The sequence below is a fragment of the Vigna unguiculata genome, chromosome 9, assembly GCF_004118075.2.
Source record: "Vigna unguiculata cultivar IT97K-499-35 chromosome 9, ASM411807v1, whole genome shotgun sequence".
Taxonomy (NCBI): domain Eukaryota; kingdom Viridiplantae; phylum Streptophyta; class Magnoliopsida; order Fabales; family Fabaceae; genus Vigna; species Vigna unguiculata.
In genome coordinates, this window is record NC_040287.1 from 31,262,341 (window position 1) to 31,275,511 (window position 13,171).

Below are 13,171 nucleotides of genomic sequence, written 5' to 3' on the forward strand. Positions count from 1 at the left end.
ATTATTTGCTATCACAATATGAATCAATCATAGTACATAATAATATAACACCAAAGCAAGCGAAGCCACCACGTGCCCCCAATTCAAGTTGTGAAACGCTACCTAAACCCTATAAGCTTCATCATTCCTGCCAAAGTCTTTATCTCTCACCGTGTTATTTAATAATTTTTTTTTAACAAAACAAAATTTAAATTTTAACAACTTTTTCTTATAATTTGAAATGATATCTTATAAATATTTTTTTATTTTTTATTTTTTAACTTTTATATATTTTAAAACTAAAAATTTAATTATCAAAATACGATTGTTTCTATAAAAAAAAACTCCAAAAAAGTGGGTGAGAGTGCAAAACTTGAGAAGTAAATCCACTTCATTTTCGTTGTGTCAACCTCTTTCTATTGGATCTTCACCCTCTGATTATGGCTTTGCATCCACACGAATGAGATATCTCCTTTTGCTCTTCTATTTTGCCCCATTTCTCAAACTTCAATTGTATTAACACTTGCTAATTAACCCTTAACTCTTAAAATGCTTTGTAAAATAACTTGATTAGGTGTAATGTAACTTAACCACAATATTTTCATTTGGTTTTGTTGTTTCTTAGCCTTGTTTTATTTTTAGGCACGTACGGTATACTTATTTTAGAAGAAATGGACAAATAATCGAGTACACCACCAACATAATGATCATTGCTTCTAATTAAAAAAAATAAAAAGAAGTTCGAATCAAATAACCTTTTTTTTCTCATTCTTTTAGATGAAAATTGTTGAGTAAAGTTTGGGTGAAGAAAAATATGAAGTGGATAACCCAATTCAGTTCTTCCATTGCATGCCAAGTTTTCACTTCGAATTGGAAATAATTGGTATAAAAATTAAATAATAGAGGAACTATAAACACGTTATTGAGTAGAAAAAATGAAATTAAAAATTGTGAAGTAGAAGGGGAGTCAGTTATCTTTTTTTTCTTAAAACAAACATGTGACCTAACAAAATAACTAATAACAAATATATTACGTGAAATTGAGATTGTTATTTTAGTAAAAGAAATAGAAGAAATTTAGTTACCGTTGGATGAACGCATGTACTATCTAATTTCTGAAATTAACGGTCCTCGTTCCCTTTCTCTCTCTTCACAGCACGGTAGAGAGAGAAAGAGAGAGACAACAAGAAAAGAACCCGTTGGTCACCAGAATGGACTTTGGTTTTATAGCAATCCTCTTTATTCACCGATCCACGTCCATCACCGTCTTCCTTCTCCTATTCTCTTTTTCTTGTTCATGTTCTTGTTGTTCTTCTTTTGAGAAAAAAAGAAGAAGAACATAGAGAATTGAAGGAGGAAGATTGAGAACGGGGAATACCCAGGTAATTGGTTCTGTTAAATTTTTTATTTTGATAACTGGGTGTTTCTCTTTTCATCTTTTTACCTTCAGTGGGAGAAAGGGGGGTTTTCTGAGTTGATGGACTTGGAAAGCGTTGAGTGTGTGTCATCCTCGGATGGCATGGATGAGGATGAGATCCACACCAATCATCATCACTCTGAGTTTTCTTCCACAAAGCCTCGCAATGGAGGCACCAATAACGTTAATTCTGTGGGGTCCACCGCTCTTCCTCCGGCAACCAGCGTCCATGAGTTGCTGGAATGTCCTGTGTGTACTAATTCAATGTACCCTCCAATCCACCAGGTATGTTCTTTCTCCAATTTTTCTAATCTCGTCTTTGGCTTCTTTTGGTGAATTCGATTGGTGGCTCTTGTGAGCGGATAAGGACAATCAAGATATGGTTTTGACTGGTTTTAGTCTTCAGTGATGATTGTGGAATTGTGACATTACTTGCAATTCTTGGTAATATGGTGTCATGTAGAGGGATTTGTTGTGTTGTCAAATGTTAATCTTCTTTTGGTTCTTCGTATATGGCTACGGAGAGCTTCGTTGTAATGTTTAACACTTCCTGTTTCAGCTTAGTGCATACAAAATTACAAATTAGTTTTCATTGTTTCCATTTGTATGCATGCTGTTGTATTTGAATTTTTATGATCTTTAAAGAATTATCGTTTTCTTCTAGTGAGAGCAAGACCCAATATTGTAACTAGCCTTCGTTTAAGGCCTATGTCCTGTGAAAAATGTTTCATGTTGAATATATTTGGGGGTTGCACAATGTCGTTGTCTTCAGAATGAAGAACACATGTTATGCTACTATCACCAGTAGAAGCTTTGCCTTTGTTGAAATTTGTTGATAATGTTGAAAGTGGTTAATTCAGTGTGTCTTTATGTGATTATATCTGACTGAAAAACTCAGAAGATTTTATCAGGAATTTCATAGGGTAGATAGAATATTACTAGAAATGGAAAAAACAGCCAAATAGAACATAGACCAAAAGAGCAGATCATCAACTCAAAAAGGATCTCCAACCTCGTTGCATAATGTTCTCATACCTAATGAACCTTTCTTCAGCTACAACCTAAGTTAAGCTCAACTGCGGAAGTAATCATTGGTATAAAATAAATACAGATGCATCACCCCTTTTTAAATGTAAGTGTTACTTGGGAGTTCTACTACAGATGGAGAGGGGTAAAAATGTTGTGATTTTGGTGGTTTGGAACAGGTAAATTACCTAGGAAAGTAGAGGGCATATTATGTGGCAGTCCATGATTTCTGGATTGAAGAGATGAGATTTTAGAAGAAACGAAGAGAAAAACCAGGTTGACTTGTGGCTAGTAAGTGAAGATGTAACATAAATTGATTATATTAGTTTGACAGTAGGTATTTTGAAGTGTTATTTGTATACATAATCGGTTATGAGAGTACAATGACTTAACTTAAACTAAAGGCTTGGCCTGGTTTGAAGGAAGTATAAAGGTAAAGAAGAGGATAGGAGAGGTACCCTATAGACTCAAGCGATCAGCTCGGTTAAAACTCACCTCGTATTCCATGTGAATCAGTTGACTTGATTAAACCAGACCAACCACAGAGGAACACCCATTATCAAATATGGGTGTAATTTGTCTGTGTTTTCTATAATAGTAATAATAAATAATCAAAAGTATTAAAAATAATGAATAATAGTAAATAAAATTATTAGTAACAAATAAAATTATTTTACTTTCCAGTCATTTCTATTATCTTTCAATTCATCCAAACAACATCTGGTTTGTCTCTTGGAATATGCAAAGATGAGATTATCTTTTAATTTGGTGGATACAAATCGTCTTGGAATATGAAATAGATACTGGTAGATAATGAGGTTTATTCTTCACACTTCTTGGTCCATAGGTGCTCAATAGTCAATGCTTTTGTATTTTGATAACTTCAGGCATAAGAAATGAAGCTAGAGAGTTTCTTCCCGTATTTGAAACTTGATCCAATCTCTCATTCTACAATTCTTGTTTTCATTTTTTCATCAAGTTAAAAGTTGATTTTGTCATTATTGAAGCTGCAAAAAAGTGTATTGTTGTATATATGCCTTAAAGGGGGAAACATGTAACAAATTAGTTTACTTTTACAGTGTCACAATGGCCACACGCTCTGTTCCACTTGTAAAACAAGGGTGCACAACCGATGTCCCACTTGTAGACAAGAGCTTGGAGATATTAGGTGTTTGGCACTGGAAAAGGTGGCTGAATCACTTGAGCTACCTTGCAAGTACTTCTCCCTTGGATGTTCAGAAATCTTTCCATACTACAGCAAGCTTAAGCATGAGACAGTATGCAATTATAGACCATATAGTTGCCCTTATGCTGGATCAGAGTGTTCTGTCGTGGGAGATATTCCCTTCCTTGTTGCACATTTAAGGGACGATCATAAAGTGGACATGCACACAGGATGCACATTCAACCATCGTTACGTGAAGTCAAATCCGCGTGAAGTGGAGAATGCAACCTGGATGCTCACAGTAAGTGTATCTATTACATCCTTTTTCTGATTTTTCTCTCATTTTTGAAATATTGAAGAGGGTGGGGTGCGGGAGATTGTTTTCCCCATTCATTATATATTTGCAGTTCAAAAATTGTTTGTAGGGATTCAATTTCTGATTTGGAAAGAGCCTAGGGAACTGATGCTGTGGGCTAGTTGCTTTATATTAAATGCTCAAGATAATTGTTGTCACTTACATGACTGAAATTTGTGTGTTCCATCCGATTAATATTTTCTTTTCCCATATTGAAGAGTGATGGCTAATGACAACTTTTTATTTTAATTCATCATGTTGCTGCAACTGTAATCTTATCTGAGTTTAACTTGTACTAATAATTTCCTGATTGTTTTGTTTGAATACTCATTTTGTTTGGTAGGTGTTTCATTGTTTTGGTCAATATTTCTGCCTTCATTTTGAAGCTTTCCAGCTTGGCATGGCACCTGTTTACATGGCATTCCTTCGTTTTATGGGTGATGAGAATGAGGCTCGGAATTATAGCTATAGCCTAGAGGTTGGGGCCAATGGTAGGAAACTCATCTGGGAGGGTACGCCACGAAGTGTTCGAGATAGTCACCGGAAAGTGAGGGATAGCCATGATGGGCTCATCATTCAAAGAAATATGGCTCTATTTTTCTCTGGTGGGGACAGAAAGGAGCTGAAACTCAGAGTTACAGGAAGAATATGGAAGGAGCAACAGAATTCGGATGCTGGTGTGTGCATGCCAAATCTCTGTAGTTGACATGTTATTTGAAGGGCATTTCTATCAGTTCTGTTTCTTCACTCATTTAGGCTATATATTTATACCATCCAAGTGCCTCTGAAATGTCCAGTTTTCATAAACTGTGTAATGAACCAGATTTTCTTCCTCTGAAATTTGTTTGATTGGAATTTCAATTAACTCTTGCTCTGAACATCTGAGTCAAGCTAAGGCTTATACTAGCTTAATGGGTTTTTTCATTAGGTTTTTTAGGATGTAGATGAGAGAGTTTTGTCATTTTTAGGGTGATAAATATATATATCTGGTTGGTTACTGTTCAAACTGCATGAAAATAAATCATACAAGTATTCAGTTCTATTTTAAAAAGGTGTTAAATAGAAGACATTTTGATCAGAAGACTCTTACAGCCAAAAGCCTAATATTAGTATAAATTTGATCTTGAATTTTGTATATTTAAACTGATGAATTAATCTTATAATTTTTAGAAATACATAATTTTAATTTTTTCAATACTGTAATTAATATAGTATTTCTTATCACAGTTGTGAACTAAAATAAACAAAGATGAACAAAACTAAATCCATGTATTTTAAAATTAGAAAACTAATTCATCAATTTTAAAATACAATACAAAGATCAAGCTTACCCAAAAATAGGAAATACGTTTTTTTTCCCTTGCCAATAATACATAACTTCTTTCTCCTCCAATGCTACAGTTTTAATTTCCCATTCTAGTTAAACATTGCCCGTATCAGTTATACTACACACCCTCTTTTGGTATAGTCATTTCTCGTATTATCTGCATTTTCCATATTATCTCCCCACCCAATCAATTGATCAATGTATATGCAAAATTAACCATCGAAAATAACTGCATGCCATTTTTCATAATATCAGCATAAAAAGCTTGTTATGTAGGATAATCTAAACAAAATATATTTTCATAAAACGACTTTACCATACACTATTTTTACATACACTAATTAATCATAACGACTGACAATAACGGATCACTAAAATAATCACTATAACTATCCCAATCAACCCACACTGAATTGTTAGATTTGTTTCAACATCATTTGTTATGTTTGGAAAAGCGGACTGCTTGAACCAACGAGCTCATTGCAAAGCAGTGAAAAGAACTACGCTTTTTACGCACACCATAATGTTCCCAACTCACTGCGGTTACGGTGTACAATAGAAAATAAGTTGCTTCATCTTGCTTCGAAGTTCTAACATGTCATCTACCCCAATGTCAATATTACTTCACTTGCAATTTAAGAAAATCCATCATAATTCCCAGAGAAACACTATTCCATTTTACAATTAAAACATGGCATAGTTCCAATGGCTGATCTTGTTGCTCCCCAGTACAGGGGGTTTCAACTTAGAAGAAGGTTTGGACCATCACCCCAATAGTACGGCACTGTAAAAATGGGAAAACCATAGATTGCGTAAACCTTTCCAACAAATTTAATTACAGATAGTATGACTCAAAATGTTGGTAACATAAATTTATGATTCAAAACTATTTTGGCAGACACAGACATCATACCTCCTCATCTACGTATCATTAAGTTATTGTTATACCTCCACATGAAGCACCAAGAAATTGGAACTTCAAGCTGCTTTATCACCCTCACTTTCAGTCGTTCTCTCTGCCAACTCTGCCTCAGGAGCAGTACCATCAGAGCTCTCTTCATTGAGAGCTTGAATATCACCCTCTGATTTGGATTCTGAATCCGTTTCCTTGTTTCCAAACAACTTGGATGGAAGTAAGGAAGCTACTGCAGCCCTTGCACTTCTTTTGGCAGCTTCGGCTGCTTCGGCCTCCTTAGCCTTAGCTTCAGCTTTCAACCTTTCTTTCTCTTCCATCAGCTTGGTCAACTCCTCTTCTCTCCCTTCTTTTCTCAACTCCACCTTAACAAACTCTTGGAACTCCTCATCAAAATCAGCCCCATTGTCATCCAGTAACGTGTCAACAATCTGAAGCATCTCATCCAACCTCCCCGCGTCACTCAGCACCTTCATCATGAACTGATAGCCAGCATCATCCATCTTGAGCTTCTTTACCATTAACTCAAAGAAACCCTTGGCTTGATCAATCTTCCCCACCTTAACCAACCCATCAACCAACCTATTGTATACAGACAGATTAGGCCTCAACCCTGAGTCCACCATTTTCCTAAAGTATCCGGCTGCATCATCTGCCCTATTCTCTCTGAAACAAGCATCCATCAACAACCCATAAGTAAACTCATCAGGACTCACCCCCTTCCCCTCCATTTCCCCATAAATCTCCTCAGCCTCCACAACCCTCCGATCATCACACAACCTCTCAATCAAGTTATTAAACGACAAAGTATCCGGGCTACACCTATACTCCCCCATCTTCCTAAAAACCTCAATCGCTTCCTTGAACCTCCCTTCACCACAATACCCATCCACAATCACATTAAAGCTCCCCAAATTAACACTCAACTTTTTGGGAGGACCGTGCTCCTTCATCATCCTATCAAAAAGCCTCAACGCCTCATCAAACCTCCCATTCTTAGAGAGTGCATCAAGCACCGAATTATACCCTACAGCACTCATCTTCTTCCCTAAAGCCTCCTCATAACAATCAATAGCCTCCTTCTCCATCCCCTTTATAAAATAACCTTTCATCAAACACCCAAAAACAACCCCATCATCCACAACTCCACCCAATCTCTCTCTCAGCTCCTCATAAAGCCCTAAAATGCCATCACCATTAGAAACCCTAGCGTGACCCAACATCAAGTAGTGGTAAACAAGAGGGTCAGGCGCAAACCCTCTAGAATCCATTTCGCTTTTAATTTCCATGGCGCGTTCAAGCTTGTTGTTATCGACCAAGCCTTTGATAAGAATACGGTAAGTCGTTGGGGAAGGGTTCATGGGGGCGTCGTTGAGGAACTGCTTGTAGTGTTCGAGAGCGGTATCGGGTTTGCGGCAATCCAGATAGGTCTGGAAGATGAGGTTATGTGTGATGATGTTGGGCACGACGCCGGCCTGGGTGATGAAGCGGTGGAGGGAGAGGAGGTCCGCATAGCGGGATTGGCGGAGGAGGGCGGCGAGGACGGCATTGATGGTGAATATGGTGGGGCGGCAATTGGAGTAGATGGAGTGGCGCGTGTAGAGCGCGGCCTCGTCGAGGTCATTTTCGCGGACGAGCGTGAGAATGCGGTTGTGCAGGTTGAGCCGGTTGCCGGTGAGTGCGGACACGTGTTCGGGTAGCTTCGGGTTGTTAGGGTTCAGGTAGTACGGGGTCTGTTGTTGGGGTTTTGGGGCGGTTTGTGTGCGGTTCAGGGCTGAGAGCGGGGGTTCCATGCGGAGCTGCCGCTTTCGGCGGCGGCGCTCTGCCGCGGCTTCCTCCGGGGAGGAGAATGAGAGCAGACGGGTGGAGACGCATAATGGAGGGCGCCGGCGAGGGTTCGCCACGGCTCTGATGTGCGTCAAGAATGAGGCTTTGAATAGAGCCATGTTAGACAGAGAGAGATAGGGTTTGGAATTGGATAGGGTTCAGACAGGGTTTAGTTTGGTTAGAAGGATGGTGAAGATGACGAAAGGGGAATATTGGGCTTTGAACTTTGGGCTTTGGTCTATTTTTAACCTTAAGAAACTAGTTCTTTCTTCCTGCACCCATGTAAATTTCCAAATTTTACTTTCTGGAACTACACCGATTCCGGAAATATCTTTCCGGAAGATACTCATAAATAATATTATGAATTTTTTTTTTTTCGGAACTATATATTACGCTTCCGGACACATGATTGTATAAAGTGTTAAATTGTTTTTTTTTTAAGGAGTTTGGTAATTCATTAAACTAAAATTAAAAGTAACTTTAATATGGGTTAATTTTTTTAAATAAAATGTAATCTAGCACGTCCTATTCTATATTCATTTTTAAACTACACAGATATAATTTAAAAAATAGAAAATAAAATGTAATAGCAAAACATAGAAAGGAGATGAGAAATTTAAAAGTTAGAACTTTGTACTAACTTGTATGCTCCTAAGGGGCTATATCACCTGGTCCGAAGGAGAGAAAATTTTCCACATTTACTTATTGGCAATTACTTCCTGCACCACATCACGCACCCATATCTTTTGAATTTATTTTCTAAAATATAATAAATAATTCCGAAAAATATTTTTCAAAAAGCAAACATTCGTGAGACAAGAAATTTGTTGGAGTGCGGTGAGTAATTTTCTTACTCCTTTCTCATACACATATATAAAATCTAACTTTACACGTATTTTAAAACTCTTCTGATGAGAAAAAAAAAATACTATAACCGTTTAATTAAAAGTTAGACATTAATTAAAGTTAAATTTTTTTAGAAAAACGTGTGAGTATAAAATAAGGGTTCAACATCTCTATCTTTTGGTATTGATTCCACTGAAAAAAAGACAAAAACGTCTTACACAAAAGAAATGAATTGATGGTGAATGGAGTTGAGAAAACGGCTAGGTTTCCCCATTTTTCCCTACTTATATGTATGTATGACAAATATGAGTGTGTTGATAAGAGAGGTTGTGTATATGCAACTTTTTATTTGTGTGTTGATGTTACGTATGTATAATATTTTTATGGTAGATGTTTTGTCTGAGTGGGTGTTGTATTAAAAATAGAAGCAAGAAGATGGAATAAGCAAATCAATGGTCCTTTGTAGTATTGTTTGAAGCTAGTTGGGGTATTATAAATAAATTTTATGATCCTTGCTTTGTCACCCATTTTTCTGTTTATCGACAATCCAAGGTGTCTCGGGTAAAAATAATTATGGATAAATCATCAACTTGACTTTTCAAACGTTGTCAATTTAGTCTTTTCAAAAATTAAAAATATAATTTTAAATATTGAATGACTGCAAATTTTGAATTAGTCTTAATACTATAACTTAATGATAAAATACTTTTTCTATTCATTACTCTTTTCAAAAATATATTTTTAACAACAAAGTACTCTAATAAGATGTAAGTTTAATTAAGTTTTTGTTATAAAATATTGCTAATAATAGAGAAAATAAGTAAAGAAATAATAATAGAGAGAAGAGGTAAAGAAAGAATAAAGAATGAGAAAATGGGAAGCAAAACTTTTATGTATATTATTATTGATAAGAAGAATCTTATTTATAGATATAACATGTAATTCATAAAGGAAACAAATCAATTAATTAATACAATTATTTACGTAAGAAGTAATGGAATCATATGAGTATCAATCATACGAATAAATTTATCAAATCAATGGACAATCATTAGTTCGTAACAATTATAAATATATTATAAATTTTAATATTTTCGATTAAGTTTCTATTAATTATTTTATAATTGAGTGTTTTAAACATTTTTTTTTGTTTAAATTGTTTCATTGTGTCATTAACAAACGATATGATCACTACTTATATTTTCCTGACTTTAATTTATCGATCAATTTGTTCCTTTCTTATTAACTCTTTCTTGAACATATATATGTAGATGAGTCATTATATATCAGATTTGATTTAAGGGAGAAAAGATCAAATTTTCATTAATAATATTAGTTTAGATTTATACTAATAAAATTGTACAAACGACCAAGTTCTTGGAGAGAAAAAGTAATGTTCAATTAGTTGTTGCAACATAAATGAACCACTATGATTATAACTATGTCATCCACTTGTATTGAGATATAAATGTTTGAGGATCCTTAAAAGTACATAAAGAGAAAATAATCATATTTCACTACGAGAAATCCATTTTATACACAAAGTTTAATCTTTAATTAACACAAATTGGTTGTTATTTGAGTCAGGAACTCATTTCATCTGATAATAAAAATCCTAATTACAAAAATGTTTAGCTAAAAAAATTATTTTGCTGTTAAATTACCACCAATTACTGGATTCATAACGTTTTGAAATATTAAAATTATTAGGACCAAAATAGTCATAAATAATTTATATTTTGTGGCTATAGTTGAAACGTATAATAATATTACTATATGCATCCAACTATAAATTGGTATTAAAATTGTTCCAGCTAAATGTAAAATGAGACTTAGGCAAAAAATATTCGATGTGTACCTCTCCTTTAGTGATAATATAGAAATTTATTTATAGAGACAAAGACCATTGACTTTATCGCTTAGGAGTAGTGGTATTATTGTTAAGATGTCTTGTTCTAAGTGAACTTTAAGCTCAATGTCTAGATTTAAACATTATCAATTTATTATATTTGTCTAAAGACCGAGAGTTGTTATCTCGGATGAACCACAACTCTTCCAATTACAAGAAAAACAGTAATTACTGATGGTCAAAAATTCGTCAGTAAAAACTTTGTCGGTAATATTTTACTGACGGATACTCCATATTCATCGATAATTACCGACAAATTTATCTTTCGCAAAAATCGTCAATTATTATTGACATGCATCATTGGTAATTATCAACGGATGTATCCGTCGGTAAACCAATCATTCAGGTTTTATCATTAAAGACGAATTATTCGTTGATAAATATCGAAAGATAAATTCGTCGGTGATAACAAAGCCTGAATAACTAGTTTTATTAATGAATATGATATTCAATAGGAGAATTTTTTTTTAGGAGAATTTTTTTTTTGGACAATTCTGTTTATTTAATAATTCTTTTAAAATAGGTATTATTTAAAAGGTCAAATTAAAAAAATAAATATAGACAAAAAACAATTTCTTTATATTTAGAGGTGTAGATATATAAGATTATATATATATATATATATATATATATATATATATATATATATATATATATATATATATATATATATATATATATATATATATATATATATTACGGTTTATATTTTTAACCAAAAAAAGAACTTATAATGAAGTTGCCTAAACTACTAATTGTGAACTCGTTATGTATAATAATAAGAGCGTCAACATTTAATTTGTTTACTAGTTTACATGTCCAAAAGAAAGTATGATAGTATTTATCTTGTTATGAGAAGTTGCGGTTGCAATTTAATCTTCCATATCTTTCATAGTGCATAAATAATTAAGGACAAGACATTATATGAAAGATTTGGAATGGACAAATATGTTTATTTTGAATTAAACCGATAGAGTCGTATTTATCAAAGTTCTCAAAGTAAATCCCAAAACGAAAGCAAAAATTGACAAATACTAATAACAACATACAATGTACTCGTGTGTGTTTTTCTAACACAAGAATACAAACATGTAATATAGTTTCAAGTCAATTTAGAGTTTTGAACAACATTGAATATTCTCCACAAATATTTAATACATTAAATACATGTTTTGCTACCTAATTCAAGTAATCTATTACTGTATCGTATCCCCAACTTGGAGAATTTGTTATATACAGCTGGGAATAATGTATATATTTTGACTAAGTATTTATAAATCATTGAATTCGGAACACTGAAGTTTGTCGGATAATATCTTGCACCACAAATTTTCAAGCTTTTATAAAACTTGTATTAATATATATAATATCTTAAAGATATAAAAATTAATTCATTTACGAGTCAATATTATATAGAAGATTTAAAAAAAAAGTTTCGAACAAAAGTTGATTTTTCTTTTAATCATAGTTATTTTATGTTTTAAGTACTATTCTATGCTTATTTCATGAACGTTGAATTGATATTTTGTAAATAATTGTGTAACACATTGAGAGAATGAAAAAGTTGATGAGTGATGAAAATGATCTTTAATTTCAATGGTTGTGCATAGTTGAATGTGCCTAGAATTGCAGAAGGAACTTGCAGCTATGTTTTCAATTTTATAATTGGAATTGATTAAGGTGTTAAATTTTATTGTCTTTACTTCTAGTTGCTTAAAAAAGTTGATTGATTACTACAATCAAATTATTAAATAAAAATCAAATTTAGAGATAAAAAATATATTTAATTATTATGTTGAATAATTAGAAACTATTTTATAAACTAGAACTTATTTATCTGAAATAATCTTTTTTATTAATAAAATATTATAATTAGTTTCTGAATTAAATTTTAAATTGATTTCTAAAATTAGTTACTTACTAATATTAATTATAAATTAGTTTACCTAGAATCAATAATAGGAAGTAGCTAAAATATTTGCTTAATGATATGATTTATTTTTTAAGTTTACTCGATTAAAAAAATTATATAATGGAATGATACAAATTATGTTCTTTTTACAAATCTGATGTTTTTTCTAAAAAAATAAACAAAAACAAAAAAGCTTATCTTTATTGTTATATGTTTGTCCTTTATAAATGTGATTCGTAACATTCTGTTGTTTATGATCTGAGTAATGCGATTAATTAAATAATTAATTTTGAAATAAAATTATCACCAACTTATAAATTTTTAAAGTAAAAATAAATAAAATGCCTCACATCTCAAGAATTTATTAATCTTAAAAAATTGTAAAAAATAAATACTTTGAAACAAAAATTCAAAGATTTTCTAATATTCTACTAGTCCAATCCAATTATTATCTTTCACTACTATATATCACCACGCCGGTTATCCTATGTCATG

The 13,171-nt window shown here is 33.0% G+C and overlaps 2 protein-coding genes across 3 annotated transcripts; one reads left to right on the forward strand and one right to left on the reverse strand.

The window, feature by feature from the left end:
• Positions 1–1,155: 1,155 nt before the first annotated feature.
• LOC114164221 (E3 ubiquitin-protein ligase SINAT5-like) lies at positions 1,156–4,820 on the forward strand. The gene is made up of 3 exons (XM_028048807.1): positions 1,156–1,681; positions 3,502–3,888; positions 4,286–4,820. The coding sequence occupies exons 1-3, from the start codon at positions 1,457–1,459 to the stop codon at positions 4,646–4,648; spliced, it is 975 nt and encodes a 324-aa protein (XP_027904608.1). The 5' UTR covers positions 1,156–1,456; the 3' UTR covers positions 4,649–4,820.
• Positions 4,821–5,637: 817 nt separating this feature from the next.
• Positions 5,638–8,201, reverse strand: LOC114163797 (pentatricopeptide repeat-containing protein At3g49240, mitochondrial). 2 transcript variants are annotated; one of them, XR_003599427.1, is made up of 2 exons: positions 6,183–8,200; positions 5,638–6,053 (listed from the first exon to the last, which is right to left on the reverse strand). XR_003599427.1 is itself a non-coding variant. In XM_028048122.1 (2 exons), the coding sequence occupies exon 1, from the start codon at positions 8,126–8,128 to the stop codon at positions 6,248–6,250; it is 1,881 nt and encodes a 626-aa protein (XP_027903923.1). In that variant the 5' UTR covers positions 8,129–8,201; the 3' UTR covers positions 5,638–6,053; positions 6,218–6,247. The 2 variants fall into 2 exon arrangements, 1 of the variants encoding a protein (XP_027903923.1); XM_028048122.1 differs by having other exon boundaries at positions 6,218–8,201.
• Positions 8,202–13,171: the final 4,970 nt, after the last annotated feature.

Coding starts and splice junctions, on each gene's coding strand:
- LOC114163797 (XM_028048122.1), bottom strand. CDS start 8,128: ATGGCTCTATTCAAAGCCTCATTCTTGACGCACATCAGAGCCGTGGCG.
- LOC114164221 (XM_028048807.1), top strand. CDS start 1,457: ATGGACTTGGAAAGCGTTGAGTGTGTGTCATCCTCGGATGGCATGGAT. Junction 1,682..3,501: donor TGTACCCTCCAATCCACCAG/GTATGTTCTTTC, acceptor TTACTTTTACAG/TGTCACAATGGCCACACGCT. Junction 3,889..4,285: donor ATGCAACCTGGATGCTCACA/GTAAGTGTATCT, acceptor TTTGTTTGGTAG/GTGTTTCATTGTTTTGGTCA.